The sequence below is a fragment of the Telopea speciosissima genome, chromosome 2 (assembly GCF_018873765.1).
Source record: "Telopea speciosissima isolate NSW1024214 ecotype Mountain lineage chromosome 2, Tspe_v1, whole genome shotgun sequence".
NCBI lineage: Eukaryota > Viridiplantae > Streptophyta > Magnoliopsida > Proteales > Proteaceae > Telopea > Telopea speciosissima.
The window spans coordinates 76,810,214-76,826,687 of NC_057917.1; the positions used below are offsets into that span (position 1 = coordinate 76,810,214).

The window sequence follows — 16,474 nt, forward strand, 5'->3', positions numbered from 1 at the left end:
TGGGAATGACATGGCGATTCCAACCATTGGATAAGTGGGGAGTATTGGAAAAAAAATAAAAAAGAAAGAGTGTGGGCCCTCTACACATGTTAAATTTTAAGGTCAAACTTACAAAAAAAAAAAAACAATTTGACTATTCAACCATGTATCATATACTACATTGTTTATGAGAGGAGTAGAGAGTGAGACTAGGGTTTAAGGGTGAGCCATGTACCAGGCCAGGCCTAGCGTATGATATCAAGTGCATAACCTGGCCCAGGCTCAGAGGTCTGCTTGGAGTCTGGGCTGCTTTCTTTGTCGATTCTTCTATGGTATCAGTTGATGGTGCAACAAGTTCGGGTTGGGCCGGGCTTTATAAGACCTTAGCCAAACCTTGAGTCTCCTTAGTTGGGCCCAACCCCGACCCGTCCCTAACTCAGGACTTGAAAAATCCAACTCTGACACACCCTCAGGGTCGGGCCAGGCTGATCCTAATTGGCTTTGATCATGGGGAGGGGCCGAGAGGGAAGGGAGATGCATGGACTAGACTAGCCTCGGGAGAAAATTATCAATTTTACTTAAAATAACACTATAATAAAATATTTATATCACTTATTTTGTTCATATATAATATATTATATATTCACTCTACAAGGGAAGGTGGGGGAGAATGCGTTCAAACTAGAACTGCCCGCCACCCCGTCTTCAATGTTGATCAGCTGAGATTGAAAGAGCCCTCCATGTTGGATGAGGCAGCTGAACCTGAGGTTGGGTTGAAGATCGACAGCCGGTGTTAACCGAAGATAAAATGTGGATGACATTTAAAGTTTATAATATATATACTATATCAATGTATATTTTATAGTATAACTTAAAACAGGATCGGGCCAGGCCGGGCCAAGCTTAGCCTGATGCCTCAACCCTGACCCTGACCCTGACCCAACCCTGACTCAAGGTTAGAAATTTCCAGCCCTGACCCGCCCTCAAGGCCAACATATCTCAACCTAGCCCATGTTCGGGCTCAGGGCAGGCCAGGGTGGGATCGGGCCGACAAGGCCAAACTTGCACCCCTAACTTTTACTATATTTCTAGGAGTTATTATGTAAATGATAGGAAAAATTTTCCCCAAGTTTCTCCTTTGGGGTCTATGAAGAACACTAGGATGTTCAAAATTCATCAATTGCCCAACCTAACTCGGGTTGGCATCCCAACTCAAGGAAGGGCAGTCAGGAGGCAAGGGAGAATAACATGATCTTTATCCATCCGATTCGAGAGGGGGAGGGGGAGGGGAAACAATGACCTCTCCTTGGACTTAGACTAGCGCTCTACTGCAGCGGAAACCACCACCACTCCAAGATACCTTCCCCATGAAATTATAGGATGGAATAAGGCAATAAGCTCATAAAAATACAAAAATAGTACGCAGGTCGGAAGAAATGACGATCCTATCCTAATCTCAATTTCTATATATTGTTTTGGTTTTTTTAATCTTATTTCCTATAGTTAAAAAGGAACAGGAATATATCTGGTGTCAACTATTCAATTCCAATTGATAACGTTGTGCAAATTGTTGCTTAATTACCTTATTGTGTATGGAACAGGAATGAATACCAAATTTTCATTTGGCAGAATAAAAGCTTGTTTTGGTGTATTTTATTTGATCTCCTTACAGTAAAGAGATCATAACCGCAGATGATGGATAAAAGGAGAGGCCCAAAGTCCTCCATCTGAGATTTTTTGTAAGTGGGACTTGTAACTCAATTCACCTTCAATGGAGAAATGAATCAAAATTCATAGCACTAAGCCATTTTTTTTTTCTAGTGATTTTCAAAAACTGAAAATATGGAAAAATGATTCCTATCCAGGAGCGTAGCCTCCGCTATCGCTCCCCTCTCTTTATTTCTCTCCTTCCCATCTTTAAGATGACCTCTCTACCACTGAAATTATTCCTTTTCGAAGGCCCAGCCCCGATTAAATGCTGGCCCGACTGTTGGGCTCGATTAGTTAGTAAGCGGCCCATTTCAGGCCAAGCCCGATTATGAACCAGTAGGTAATGGTGTTCAGTTGTAGCCCAGCAAGCATCTAATGGAGACCGACCAACATGGTTCCCTCACAGAAAATAATTCTCTTCAATTCCTTGAAGTGTGGCAGTGCGGCAGTGTTAGGTGGAAATGTTGACACCTAGCAGCTGTCTCATCCAATCGTCCATATCAATGAGCTCGGACCAATTATATCAACAAGGTAAGTTCTCTTATGGCCCCTTAACATAATACCTCTCTCTCTCTCTCTCTCTCATGTTTCTGATAACTGTTTTGTTTATTGGGGTTGATGACTCTGTAGATATTCCCTTGTGCGAAAAGTTTATGGATTAAAAAAGGGAGCCAAGCAAGAGGAAACAAAGGAGTTCATATGTGTGGGGTCCTCTACTGTCGAGCTGCCTGTATTGCTGTGTGCACCCCACAAACAGCAAGACGCGACACAGCCCAACGGTTGAATGCCTCATTGGGCGATGCCCTCCATGGAGAAGAGCCCAATCCTCCCTTCCCCGTGCCAACACCCCCCCTACTTGTCCAACAACCACAGCTACTTTGTAATTCATCCATAAATCTTATTCACCAAACACAGACTGCAATGGTTTTTGTACAAAATTTTCCATAAATTGTGATGGGTCTTTTGTATTTGACCAGTCCTGATGAGCGAAATGCCCTAGTCCCTAGAAACTTTATTCTAGGCAGTTTATCTAAAAAAAAATTCTTCTAAATTATAGTCCAAAAAATATTTTAAAGAGAGAAAATTCTTCGTCTGGGAGTGAGGTCTACGCCAGCACTCGCATGAGTCTATCTCTATCCTTTTCATATGAAAAGATACCTCTACCTTTTATTTTGAGGAGGAGAGATAGACACATGGGAGTTTTGGAGTAGACCACACTCCCAAACAGAAAGCTACTTCCCAACTAAAATATATGATAGCACAAAAAAAAATGATGACACAATGATTGTTACTTGGTGTTAATGTTTTTTTTTGAAGGATAAAGTGTTAAAACTTGGATAAGACTTGGTTGAATGGGCCAAGAAGACTTAAAATCGATCAGGCCAATTCTGATTAAACCAGATTATATGCCTGGCTAATACCAGCTGTTTTCTGAATGACTCGATTCAGAGTCGATGAAGAAAGACTCCTACCCGATTTTGAATTTGAAAAACTTGCTTTTTTGGCGTAGGGCCCCTACTGGCCTGCATCAGCAGGGGGCTCAAGGGCTTCCATAGGGATGAGTCTTTTGTATTTGGTTGAGGCTGTCATTTCCTCTTGCTGGTCCCATCAATACGGGGCCAATAAGAGGGGTGAGGGGCAATGAGGGGTGAGGGGCAATGCACCAATTGAACCGGATCATGACTTTGTACAAGAACCGTTCAAGGTCTTCTAGGATCACTCACATGAAATCCACTCCTCTTGTAGGTCCCACATTAGATTTCATGTGACTAGTCCTAGAGGATCTTGGATAGGGTTTTTTTTTTCGTTTTTCCTGTATTTTTTTGGGATGGGGCCATCATTTCGTGTCTCCCTAAAAAAAAACCTAACAACCAAGAAAAACACAAACATAGGTAGATGTTCCGATATTCTCAAATGATGCCGTTCCTCGTATTGTGTTTGCCTTATGATGATCATGTATGGAATCATGAGTCAAGCCAAATAGTTGACTACATCACCATCAGAAAATGTGATGATTAATCAGATGGTCAGGTTTGTAGAATCTGATGAACATGGGTTCTACAAAAAGCGAATGGCCCATATGGAAAGAGAACACCACTCGATTAGCAGCGCTCACTGTCTCACCACCCTAATATATTGGTGTACAAAATTATCGTCGCACCCTTGATCATACCCGGGGTTCCAAAAACATGTGTGACGATCATTTTATTCGCCCTGTGTGTCAAGGAGCAGGGGCGGCGACCTAGTGGCTTTCTTTCTCCTATTTAATAATCATATAAAAGATAAAACATTCTAATATCTTGAGCACCACTCTATTGACTTACCATTGATTATTATGGGATTGTTTTTAGATCCAGTGGCCATTGCCCCCTCATTTCATAACGTTGCATACCAAGCCAGAGTCAAAGGAAATACGTTTGGTTCCAAATCAAACTTTGAAGTTAGAGGTGATGTCTAAAGGTTCTTTCTTCTTTTTGAATTGTGTATCCATCCTCCACAAACCAACCGCAAAAACCAGCTTTATTCAATTCATGGATGATGACGCAACCGATGATGAACATCAGTAGTACTTCTGATCGAAGTTTCTAGAAATAAATTAAAGAACTAATTAATTAACATAGAATGCAAGAAGAGACAATTTTGTTACTTGGGGGTTAGTTTAAGTAAGTTTCAGATCAAATTAAATCTCTATAAATACACCCCTTCAGCTACATGGTTTAACACACACAACACAAACCAGCATCATAAAAGCTTCAATTCCAACAAATTAAGCTTCTATTCTATTCTCAATTTGTGCTACGCTTGATCGATCGGATTCAGTAACAAATGGCAGACGAAGTGGTTTTCTTGAATGCATGGGCCAGCCCCTTTGGGATGAGGGTGAGAATCGCCTTGGCTGAGAAAAGTGTGGAATACCAATACAGGGAGGAGAGCCTCCAAGACAAAAGTCCTCTTCTGCTGCAGATGAACCCAATTCATAAGAAGATACCTGTCTTGATCCATAATGGAAAACCCATCTGTGAGTCTCTCCTCATTGTTCAATACATTGACGAGACATGGAAGGACGACAAAACTCCTCCATTGTTGCCTTCTGATCCTTACCAACGTGCCCAGGCCAGATTCTGGGCTGACTACATCGACAAGAAGGTACTTACTTAATTCTCTTACTCTAATTAATCTATGCTGCTTGCATCATCATCATCGATCATCTTTTCTTTCTTAGTTGAGTTTTCATTACACCTGGGAATTCGTCTGTTAGTTAGGAAATATGATCTCAAACCAATTAGAACTTTTGAGATAGAAACTTTACATGATATCTTCTTTATTTGTGTGAAATTGCAGGTTTTCAGTAGTATGAGGGGAATATTGGGGAGCCCGAAAGGAGAAGAACAAGAGAAGGCTAAGAAGGAATTCATAGAGGAATTGAAGGTCATGGAAGAAGAACTTGGAGACAAGGCTTACTTTGGAGGTGACAATTTTGGGTTCGTGGATTTAAGTTTTGTGCCCTTCTACACCTGGTTTTATGCCATGGAGACTTTAGTCAATTTCGACATAGAGGCAGAGTGCCCAAAGTTGATTGAATGGGCCAAGAGGTGCATGGAGAAGAAGGAAAGTGTGGCTAAGTCTCTTCCTGATTCACTCAAGATCTATGATTTCGCGCTTCAAATGAGAAAGAAGTTAGGTGTGGATTAGACATTTAGATGGGAGGACAGATACAGAGGAGTACTAGACTACTAGCTAGTGTGAGAATCATGGATTTCAAATAAAGTTCCTCTTTTGAATTTTTTTTTTTTTTTTTTTGGTTCTCTTTTCTTCCTGTCAAGTGTAGCGGTAATAAGGGCTAGAATAGTTGAAACTGGCCGGGGACTGGTCATTGACTCATCAGATCATGGGGGAGTCCTAATTCCCACGTATTATTGTAATCATGGTTAATAAATCATATGCTAAATTTTATCTTATGAAAGTTTTATTATAGTTTATGTTCATAACAGACAACAAATACTAAGTAATAGGGCTCATGTTCTCTGTGCCGCCACGCAAGCTGCGTCTAGACATATGGGCCTGCTACACAAAGGGACAGGGTGGTTATTGCGCCCACCCCCATGTGTCTGGTCGCAGCCTGCGCCCCTGACACAGAAAACATTCTCCCTAAGTAATAATTTTAAGTTTCACATGAATTCTTTATTATTGGACTTGATATACTTTCTCACTTGAAGAAAACATCCTTCATGGTGTTTTCACTTGTCCAAAATACCCTCCATAATAACATTTTTCAAGGAATTCTACTTTCATTAAATAGAAGGGACTCTCTCTCTCTCTCTCCCTCTCTCCAGAGATCTCTACTTGGTCACATGGTTTCCACACAAGCGTCTGAGCCAATGTGTGAGCACGCCTTGGTATCTATCCAAGGGGTAGAGGCATCATCTCATGGTGCCTTGTGAGAGGGCGTAGGAAGCACCCTCCTAGTAGAGATCTTTTTCCCTAAATTTTATTTGGGAGAAAGAACTTTACTTGGTCACATGCGGTGCACAACCTCTACTCTCACACAAGGCATCGTGAAATTTTCACCGCACCCCCATAGAAAGGCAAAAATCCATAAAAACGCAACAGTCATTGCACGCGTCCTGTGTCAAGATGCAGGGGCCACACACCATGCGACCAGTTAGCGTTCTCTTTCCTTTGTACAAAGAACTAGGGGTGCAACTGTGTGGGCAGGGTTTTTGAAAGCCTATACCCAACTAGGTATCCCTATCCCTCAAACTAAGCCTAGACTAGTTCGGTCTAGTTAGAAATCAGGCTAGGACATCCTTAGCCTAGGCCTAGCGTGTATGATCTCAAGGCCAGGCCAATTAGGCACAACTTTTGACATTTTCATGATTTTGGTTGTTAGTTTGGGTAATATTCAAACGCTAAGTACCTCAAGCATAATTTATCCTAAAATATAAATGCTTTAAGCTCTCTCCCCCTTGCCTTATTCTCAAGCATAGTTAGCAAGTTCTTGTAATAATTGTTGTATTAATTGTTGTATCCAACCGTATAAATCAATAATCTGACTTACTGTATTCTATCAGGTAGTATAGTTTTATACATGACTCTAAAGAAATACCATATTAATTTTCGTATTAGTCGCATTTTAATACATATTTATGAGTTTTAATTAAACAAAATAAAAAACTAAAACCTAAAACCTAAAAGCCCAAACGCCGGTGAGAAAACCCCCAAATCTGAAACCCGAAGACTCTCGTTCTAGCAAACCTAAAACCTAAAACCCCCCAAGCCGGTGAGCACTCTGGTTCTCTGATCAACCTCGAAAACTCTAGTTCTAGTTCATATCCATCAAATCTAGGTAATCTTCTCCAATGTGTGTGTGTGAGCACTCTGGTTCTCTGATCAACCTCGAAGACTCTAGTTCTGTGAGCACTCTGGTTCTCTGATCAACCTCGAAGACTCTAGTTCTAGTTCATATCCATCAAATCTAGGTATCTTCTCCAATGTGTGTGTGTGTGTGTGTGTGTGTGTGTGTGTGTGTGTGTGTGTGGTGTTGATAAGATTTATAGAGATCTGCAATTCTTCACAAACTAGGATTTTTTATTTTAATTAATTGTGTTAGTTATTTTCGATTCATGGTGCAGGGTAAACCCTTTCTTCTTCTTTTTTTTCTTTTTCTTCAATTGGTATTTTCTTTTGTTTCGTTGCTTGCGACCTTATTATTTTCTCGATTCTCTGCTTAGGGTTTACGTTAATTTGAAATTTGGATTCATCAAAGCTGAAATACTTGGAAGAATCACTTAATTCTATTTCTTTAGGGAGATGGATTTTTTTGGGGAGGGGGGGTGATTGAATTTGTCCTCTTTTTTCGTCTTCCCTTAATCAAACTCTATGGATAGCTATTCTCATTTTTTATTTTGGATTTGACGAGGCTATGCATCCTTTCTGCATTGTATTTTGATAAGGTTGTCGTCTTGAGGTTTATTTTAATCAGGCAAGTTTAATGAACCATTATTAAGTTAATAACTTTAATTCTTGATTGTTTGGATAAACTCTCTTCAGATTTTGTTGTTGTCACTGAGGCTAGAAAGTAGAGGGATGTTGCCAGATGACAACACATGTTTGAGTCACTTTGAAAGCAAAGAGATCGATTACTTATTATTATTATTATTTTGACTGATACATGCTTTATTTTCTATGATAGACTGTGGTTGATGGATTGATTACCTATATATCAACATTTGTTTTGATAGACATGGTTAAACTTAATTAATATTAGATGTAGAGATCCAAAAGAATGGGAAATGATTTCAAATTGGAAAATCATATTAGTTTTAAGTGTTCATGAAGGCATGAACGATTAGAATTTAGTTGCAAAAAAATTAGTTTGCTCCTTGATTTTTATTAGGATAAACCCATAAATTTGCTCTCATACTTTGACAGAGCAACTGTATTAAAACACGTATTAAACATGTACCGTATCATTGCCGTGCACACTTATTGCGCCGGATTTTTGAAAACGTACTATTATCGTATGAGTAAATTAATTGTTGTACGTATCTATTCCCATATTATTGCCATACCCAAACTTACTAATTATGTTCTCAAGTAGGGGCGTCAATAGGTCAGTTTGGGTTGTATCGGTTTTAGCGTGGGAATGGTGAATCTGAATCCAAACCAATAAGAAAAGATTTGGAATTGGTTTCAGGTTCTTATCAGTTTTGTTTATCGGTATGTCATCAGGTTAGTTTTGGTTTCAGTCCAGTTTGGGTTCAGTTTAACATGTATATGCACATATAATTTATGAAAAAATATATTTTTTTATGAGGTTCGGGCTGCTATCGGTCTGGTCTTGTTCTCAATCTGGTTTTAGATATTCGATTCGTTTCCAACCAATTTCAATTTGGTTCTATTTCAGAATACCCCAATCCAAAGCTAACCAATAAGGATCAGTTCCTTTCGGGCTAGTTCGATTTGCATTTTGACACTCCTATTAGGTATGAAAGGGTTTTCAACAATAATTTGAAATTGACATATCGATCATTATGTCATTATCAAAAGGTATCATTGTCACATATATTTTCAAGTACATATGTGAAATGCTAGTATTTTAAAAAAAAATGTTTTATACTAATAGAACAAAAAAGTACAATTACATATTATTTGACCTTAAATAGTGTCAATAAGAAAATCTCTTAAGTATTAATTTTTTTATTTGAAATAATATAACTTTAGTTAGCATGGCAATGTTAATGGCACTACTCCAATAGGTTGATCTTGCTGTAGGTTCAGTTAAATTGGTTTCTTATAGAACCAAAACCCTTTTCGTCTAGTTTGCCAATAGAACAGCCTAAGCCCGAAAACCTAATTAAATTGGTTAAATATTTGTTGGTTTGTTACTTATTTTTATTTGTGTCCTCAATGGCTCTTGGAGATCGAGTCCTCTAGTTTCCCATTAGCTTGATTTCGTTTGGGATCAGTTGCACTATATCTCGAGAAGACCTCCTAGTAGAGGCGATGGAGGAGAGAGTCTCAACATGGTAGGTTTTATTTATGATAAGAGTATCACTGGTAGAATCACTTTAGAAGTGTGATATCTAATTCATCGGGGTAATGGGCGCTGCTCTAATAGTTTCCTTATAGGAATAGATTGACATAAGGAAAGATTAACCCATGCCTTCGTGGCATGTTATGCCGTTTTTGGTAGATTCCTTACTGGAACAGGTTATGGAAGTGATTCATTGAATCCTTGACCGTTAATGGGCTATAATAATATAATACTTTAAAAACAAAAAATAAAAAATTGGGCTATAATACTTTGATGATGTGATGCCATTTTATTGGATGGTTATATTTGGGTATCACAATGAGCGATCTCGATTTTGGAATAATCAAGTATCAATAGACCGGTACGGGCTAAGGGTAAAGAGGTAAAAAATTTATTTTTTGAATAAAACAATAGGGGTAAATTGATACAATTCAAATCGATACAGGCCGATGAATATGGATGCTATTTTTTATTTATTGTCTCCCCTCTATAAGGACAATGAATATGGATGCTATTTTCTTTCTTAAAGCTAATCCATCTGGACCATGACCTCTCTATCCAAAGATCATAAAAGCTACATCCATACATGGCAATAGTTTAGGTAGGTGTACATCAACAGGTCAAATGTATTCCAATTTCTTCCTAATAATAAATCAAAAATTAAATTAAGATTTAAAATTAACCCAATCTTCAAACCAAACCAAACGGTTGACCCAACTAGAACGTATGGGTCTAATTTGTAATTTAGAAGCAGGGGAGCCACGCCACACTGGTTGATTCTGTTTTCTAATTTTAGAATTTGCTTTTTCCTCTCTCTCTCTCTCTGCTGGGTTCGTGACTTTCTATTTTGTTAATCTATTTCACCGTTATCACTCCTAGTCCTAATTTCACTCTACATTGGAGTATCTGATGCTTTCCAAATTCATGTATAAATAGGACTATAAGTGGAATAGAAGAACTCGACCCCTATAAATAAGAGCGCTTCACTTCACTCTCTATACTACAAAGACTTCTTCGATCTCACAGTTTCTATCTCTCTCTCTAATTTGACTCTTTATAATTACAGTGAAAGAAAGTATGGACAGTGAAGGGGTTCTTTGTGAACTTTTCTCGAGGTTGCCGGCCAAATCTGTTCTTCGATTCAGAGCTGTTTCTAAAACTTGTTCGAGTTTTCCTTCAGAAAATTTTTTCATAAGGAAACACTCTGAGCAAGCGCTATTCATGGACAACCCTGGATTCTTCATCCAACAAGACTTTCGGTGGGGGAAGATTGAGTTACACAGGTTACCACCACCCAAGAAGAATAAGGATGGTGAGAAAAAGAGTTTTGATGACGACAACGACTATGGTGTACCTAATACCTCCCTCCGCTTCCTATCCAACACAGCCAAGATATTGGGATCTTACAATGGCATTCTTGTATTGAAGAACACCAATGAGGAACACAATAAGGGATTGTTCCTATGTAACCCTGCAACTCAAAAGTGTTTCACCATTCCAAACCCCACAACAACAAACAGCGATAACCACTACTCTACTGTAGTACTACTGGGTATTCACATACTCTCTCATCATCATGATACCGTCGGCCGCGGCGCCACCATTGAGGAGGAATTCCCGGACAATTATCGAGTGATCATGGTAAAGCCTGAGGTAGAAGATTGGTCATCAAATAGTAGCATCTATGTGTACACCAAAGGTCAGGAGGCATGGGAGGAGATGGACAAGTTCAATACAGGTGCTAGAAATATTTTATATGATGCGCCGCCAGTGTATTGCAAAGGTGCAATTCATTTAATCTCAGATACATTTCCTTACTTGACCAAGGCCAGCCCTGATTATAAACCCTACATTGTCGCTTATCACATCCATAACAGAACATCATGGCGCCTCAAATTGCCTAAAGTAGCATTAAGAAGGTCTCCGGATCCAAGCTGTGAGATGAGGATCTTCAAATGGGGAGGTGGCAACTCATCATCATCATCATCTCTTTGCTTGATCAGGTTGAGGAAGTCAGTTTTCATGGGTTGGGTATTAGAGGATTACCATGACATGGGGTCATCATGGACATTGGTTTTGAAAGCTAGGGTTGGAGCCATGGCATTAATGGAGGAGGAACAAAACCCAGTAGAAGTTCGTGGGTTCACTGTCATAAACGGAGACTCTCTTGTGTTTGCTACTCAGAAACGGATTTATCATTATAGATTAACTCTAAGTAGTGGTGGTGGTGGGAGACCAACAAGACAGTTATTAGTTGAAGGTGCAGAAGAGATTTGTGGGCATGGGCTCGGTGAGGATGCAAGGTACCTGTGCTTGACTGGTTATGCAAATACTCTTCGACCTTGCGGGAGTGAAGAGCATCCATTAATGCCGCCACTAATTAATAAAGGAGTAGAAGAAAGGGTTGTGGATGATGAGAAATTATCTCCAACAGTATTAGTACTATTATACACAAATCCGAATCCATGGAGATTGTTCTTCTCATTTCTTCTATCACTCTTCTCTATTGTTCTCCCTTTGTTAATGTCTTGGGTCTTCGCTGAAAGACAAAGGTAGCTAGTGTGTATGAAAAAAATTGAAATGTAAATTTCTTATTGTTTGATTGGGTATTGTAGGAAGGAAGAATCATTAACTGTCAAAACAACTTCACATTTTGAATTAATAAATATGGTTTAAATATTAATATTCCAGAGTATCTTCTCTCTCTCTTTTATATGTTTAATGGGAAAAAGTTGTGCACAACCAACCCCGGCCCGGCCAAGATAAAATATGGTTTATCCTCTCAATTTCTAATCTGTGAAGTTTCAACTTAATTAAGTAAATTTAAAGTTGAAATGGGAAAGGTATCGAATTGGCTCCAAAACATTGTGTAATTGAGGTTTCGCCCTTCAAATTAAGATAATCAAATTATTAATGTGGGTTGTAATAGTTTAATTTAAAATATTCAAAAGTGGTGGAGATCGAGCGGACTTGGCTCCTGTCCAGCACTCTGCTCGGGTTGCACATGTAGCGTCGGACAGAGTGAGGCATCAAAAGACCGCCTCACCCCTACCCGAGCAAGGGTGAGGCGGTCTTTTCACGCCTCACTCTGTCTGGCGCTGCACATGCAGCCCGAACAGGGTGCTGGACAGGATCTTTTTGGAGATCGAGGTGCTAGCTCAGCTGGAATGGGCTAGTGCGGTAGTCACTTAGGCCTGGTGAGTTCTCGGGTTTGAACCTCATTTCCACATTCATCATCCACCTCTATATCTCTTTTTTTTCCCATGAAATGTGATTAAGTTTGGTACCGGTTGATGTTAGGGTTAGGGTTTAAGCACAAGGTTGCTTAAAGCATTACACCCTGAGTATCTAGTTTGGAATACCCAGACTGCTGCCTCCAGCTAGTATATATAGGGAAACTAGGGTTTAGGTCAGATGGGCTAATTACTAGATTGCCCCTCACAGCCTGGGCATTAACACAAGTAGGATTATATTAGAACATATGAAGAGATATTACATAAATACCCTTACAATCTCCTCCTATGTTCTACATATATCCATTACACATGTATAGGAACCATTGTTCAATCAGTAATTGAATCAATATAAATTGAATATCAATAATCCAATAAATCAAATAAGGAATAAGTAAACTTCAAGAAATAAAACTAGGGTTTTAGATCAAAACTAAACCCAACAATAAATCCGAAGTTCCACATGCAAGTGGCTAAACCAAAAGAAATAATCAAAAGAAAAAGTCCTTGCAATCCATATGACTTTACTCATCAAGTAAGTCATCCTCATCGAGATCCAGATTCAAACGTTCTCCTTCATCTTCGCCATTCTCTGTAATTTGTCAAATATGAATTTCATAAGATATTATGAATTCAATCATTTGCACAATAGTATCTAGTTCAACAATAAGAACTTAGTACATTTCATATATGGCTGAAGGTAAATCAAAAAACAATAAGCATCATCATCAAGTTTCTTTACAAGAACTCGATCCTATATAGTCTCTATCATAAGGACCATACCATGTTTCCATTTGGAATACTGTATTCGTCATATCAGTCATAGATTTATGTTGTATCATCAAATTTGGAATGGTACACCATACTATGAAAGACATGTCATCAAATTTGGAATGACATAAAGACTAGCACAATATCATTGAAACATGTCAGACATTTTTAATATTCCTTTGTGGAATAACAAAGTAAGGAGACTTCACATGAAAATTTGCTACACCATCAAGTTTGGCATGGTTTCACAAACCCCCATACTTAGTAACCTAACTAAGTTATCTGAAACATATAAACTGTCCCGAATGCTTACCAAGGCTAGATGAGATTCGAATAATTCAAAATAATATTGGGTTAGGTTAAGACCTGACTAAATGGTCTTTAACCCCATCTCCCCTGTAGTTTTGAATGTTCGATCTTTGTTCAATCCCTTTGTAAGGGCATCTGCCGTATTATCCTTCGATCTCACATCAATCAAAGTGATAATCCCTTGTTCTGTTCTATAATTCAGCATGGCCTGTTTCAGCCTGATGTGTCTCCTCTTACCATTAAAGAGTGAGTTATTCACAATCGTCTTTATTGCTTGATTATCACAGAATATAGATATAGAGTTTAACTTAAAACTCCTCAATGGAATATCCATGATCAAATCCTTTATCCACTCTGCTTCATCTCCCGCAAAAGCTAGAGCATAAAGTTTCGATTCCATAGATGACAGAGCAATACTAGTCTGTCTTTTGGATTTTCATGCTACAGCTGCTCCTCCTAGTGTAAATACATAACCACTGGTGGATCTGCTGTCTCCCAAATCTGAGCACCAAGATGCATCAGAATATTCTTCCAAAGTTGGAGGATGTCCAGTATAACATAAAGCATAACCTTGAGTACCCTTAAGGTATGTCATCAGCCTCGATAGGGCATCCCAATGCTCTTTTTCAGGATTACTAGTGAAACGACTCAGCATGCCTACCGTAAAGTCTGGCCTAGTGCAACTCATTGCATACATGAGACTACCAATCAGTTTAGAATAATCTAATTGATTCACGGTGTCACCTGTGTTAGGTTTCAACTGCTTGTTATAGTCATAGGGTGTCTCAATCGATTTACAATCACTGTATCCCCAACTAGAAAGTAGCTTCTCAATGTAATGAGTCTGATTAAGGGTGATCCCTTGCTCACTGAAGCTTACTCTCATTCCAAGAATGGTGTCTACCACACTAAGATCTTTTATGTCGAATTCTTTGGACAAGGTTTCTTTAATGTCACTCACTACAGAGAGATCAGAACCTAGAATCAACATGTCGTCTACATACAAGCAAATAATCGCGACCTTGTTTGACTCAGACAAAAAATAAAGGCACTTATCTGAGTTACTGGTTTAAAAACCAAGGCTCTTTACTGTCTTGTCAAACTTCTCATGCCACAATTTAGGTGCTTGTTTAAGACCATAGAGAGATTTGTTTAATTTACAAACTCTTTTTTCAGAACCTTCCATGATAAACCCTTCAGGTTGCTTCATGTAGATTTCTTCTGTTAGGTCTCCATTAAGGAAAGCCATTTTTACATCCATTTGATGCACAACATAGTGCTCAATAGATGCTATGGCAAGAAGAATCCTTATTGTTGCCAAATGGCAGACCGGGGAGTAGATGTCAAAATAATATATCCCTCTCACCTGTTTATAGCCCTTAGCTACTAACCGTGCTTTATACCTGGCTATAGACCCAGCCGGATTAAGTTTCTTCTTCAGTACCCACTTACACCCTATTGTTTTGGCCCCTCTAGGCAGATCAACAAGGTGCCAGGTCTCATTCTGCATTAAAGAGCTCATTTCCTCATCAATGGCTTCTTTCCATAACAGTGAGTCCCTAGATCTCATCGCTTCCTTATAGGTGGATGGATCAGCCTCTAAATGGTAGGTCACAAAATCCTCACCAAAATTCTTAGGTACTCGATCTCTAGTAGATATTCTTCTAGATTCTGATTCAAGGAGCATTGTGGGAGTAGTGTCAAAAACAATTGGTTCAGATTCCAAAGGTGATTCTGTAACCATTTCAGTCAGACCAAGCAAGGTCAGGCCTTTATCTCGAAGGAATTTATCCTCAAAGAATATAGCATCCCTAGATTCTATCACCACATTGGTTGATAGATCCAAAAACTGGTCTGCAGCACTGTCTTCTGCACAACCTAGATATACACAAGTGTTTGTTCTAGTTCCCACCTTAGGTCTCCTAGGGTCTTGTATCCTAACATAAGCTATACAGCCCCAAACCTTAAGAGTGTCATATCTACAGGGATGATTATGTCATAGTTCATAAGGTGTAGAAGTCAGTTTTGAATGTGGTAGTCTATTTAGAATGTGATTTGCAGTCAACACTGCTTCTCCCCAATAGCAAGAGGGCATGTCAGCTGTCAATAACATGGAGTTTAACATCTCTGTTAACGTCCTGTTCTTTCTTTCAGCTATGCCATTTGATTGAGGTGAGTAAGGAGCAGTAGTTTTAAGGATTATGCCTGCAGAGGCACAGAATTCCTTGAACTCTATCAATTTGTATTCTCCTCCCCTATCACTTCTAAATCTTTTAATTTTCAAGTTCAATTGATTTTTTACCCTATTCTTGAAAATTTTAAATTTTTCAAAAGCTTCATCTTTAGATTTTAACAGGTATAAATGACAATATCTAGAAAAATCATCTATAAATGTTATCAAATACTTCCGACCTCCTCTAGTTGTGTAGCTTTCAAAGTCATAAATGTCAGAATGTATAAGTTCAAGAAGTTGAGTGCTCCTAGAAACCGGTCTGAACGGTTTTCTAGTTATTTTAGTTTGAGCACACACTTCACATCTGTTAAATCTAATTGAAGTGTCTAATGGTAAATTATGAGTTTTAGCTAGTTTGAGCATTTTCTTATAGTTCACATGTCCTAACCTACAATGTAATATTTTGGGATCAAGTGAATTATGGTTAACCTGGTTTATTGTCTCATTAGCTAAACTCAACCTAAACATACCATTCACATTATAAGCACATCCAAAATAAAAGGAGTTAACAGACAATGTTACTCTACCACTACTAAAAGTAGGGATGTAAACGGATCGGATTCGGATCGGATACGGATCGGATGTGATCGGAGCCGGATATTCCCTGGCCGAATACGGATACCTCTAAACGGATTCGGATGAGGATCGGATTCGGATTTTCGACCATCCGTTTACATATCTGCCTTGTGTAACCCGGACCTT

At 38.9% G+C, this 16,474-nt stretch overlaps 2 protein-coding genes across 2 annotated transcripts; both read left to right on the forward strand.

The window, feature by feature from the left end:
* The first annotated feature begins 4,514 nt into the window (after window positions 1-4,514).
* On the forward strand, window positions 4,515-5,392 carry LOC122650044 (probable glutathione S-transferase). Its single transcript, XM_043843341.1, has 2 exons — window positions 4,515-4,836; window positions 5,032-5,392. The coding sequence occupies exons 1-2, from the start codon at window positions 4,516-4,518 to the stop codon at window positions 5,380-5,382; spliced, it is 672 nt and encodes a 223-aa protein (XP_043699276.1). The 5' UTR covers window position 4,515; the 3' UTR covers window positions 5,383-5,392.
* Window positions 5,393-10,303: 4,911 nt separating this feature from the next.
* LOC122651135 lies at window positions 10,304-11,782 on the forward strand. The gene has a single exon (XM_043844458.1). It carries the CDS (start codon window positions 10,304-10,306, stop codon window positions 11,780-11,782), a length of 1,479 nt encoding a protein of 492 aa, XP_043700393.1.
* The last annotated feature ends 4,692 nt before the right edge of the window (window positions 11,783-16,474 follow it).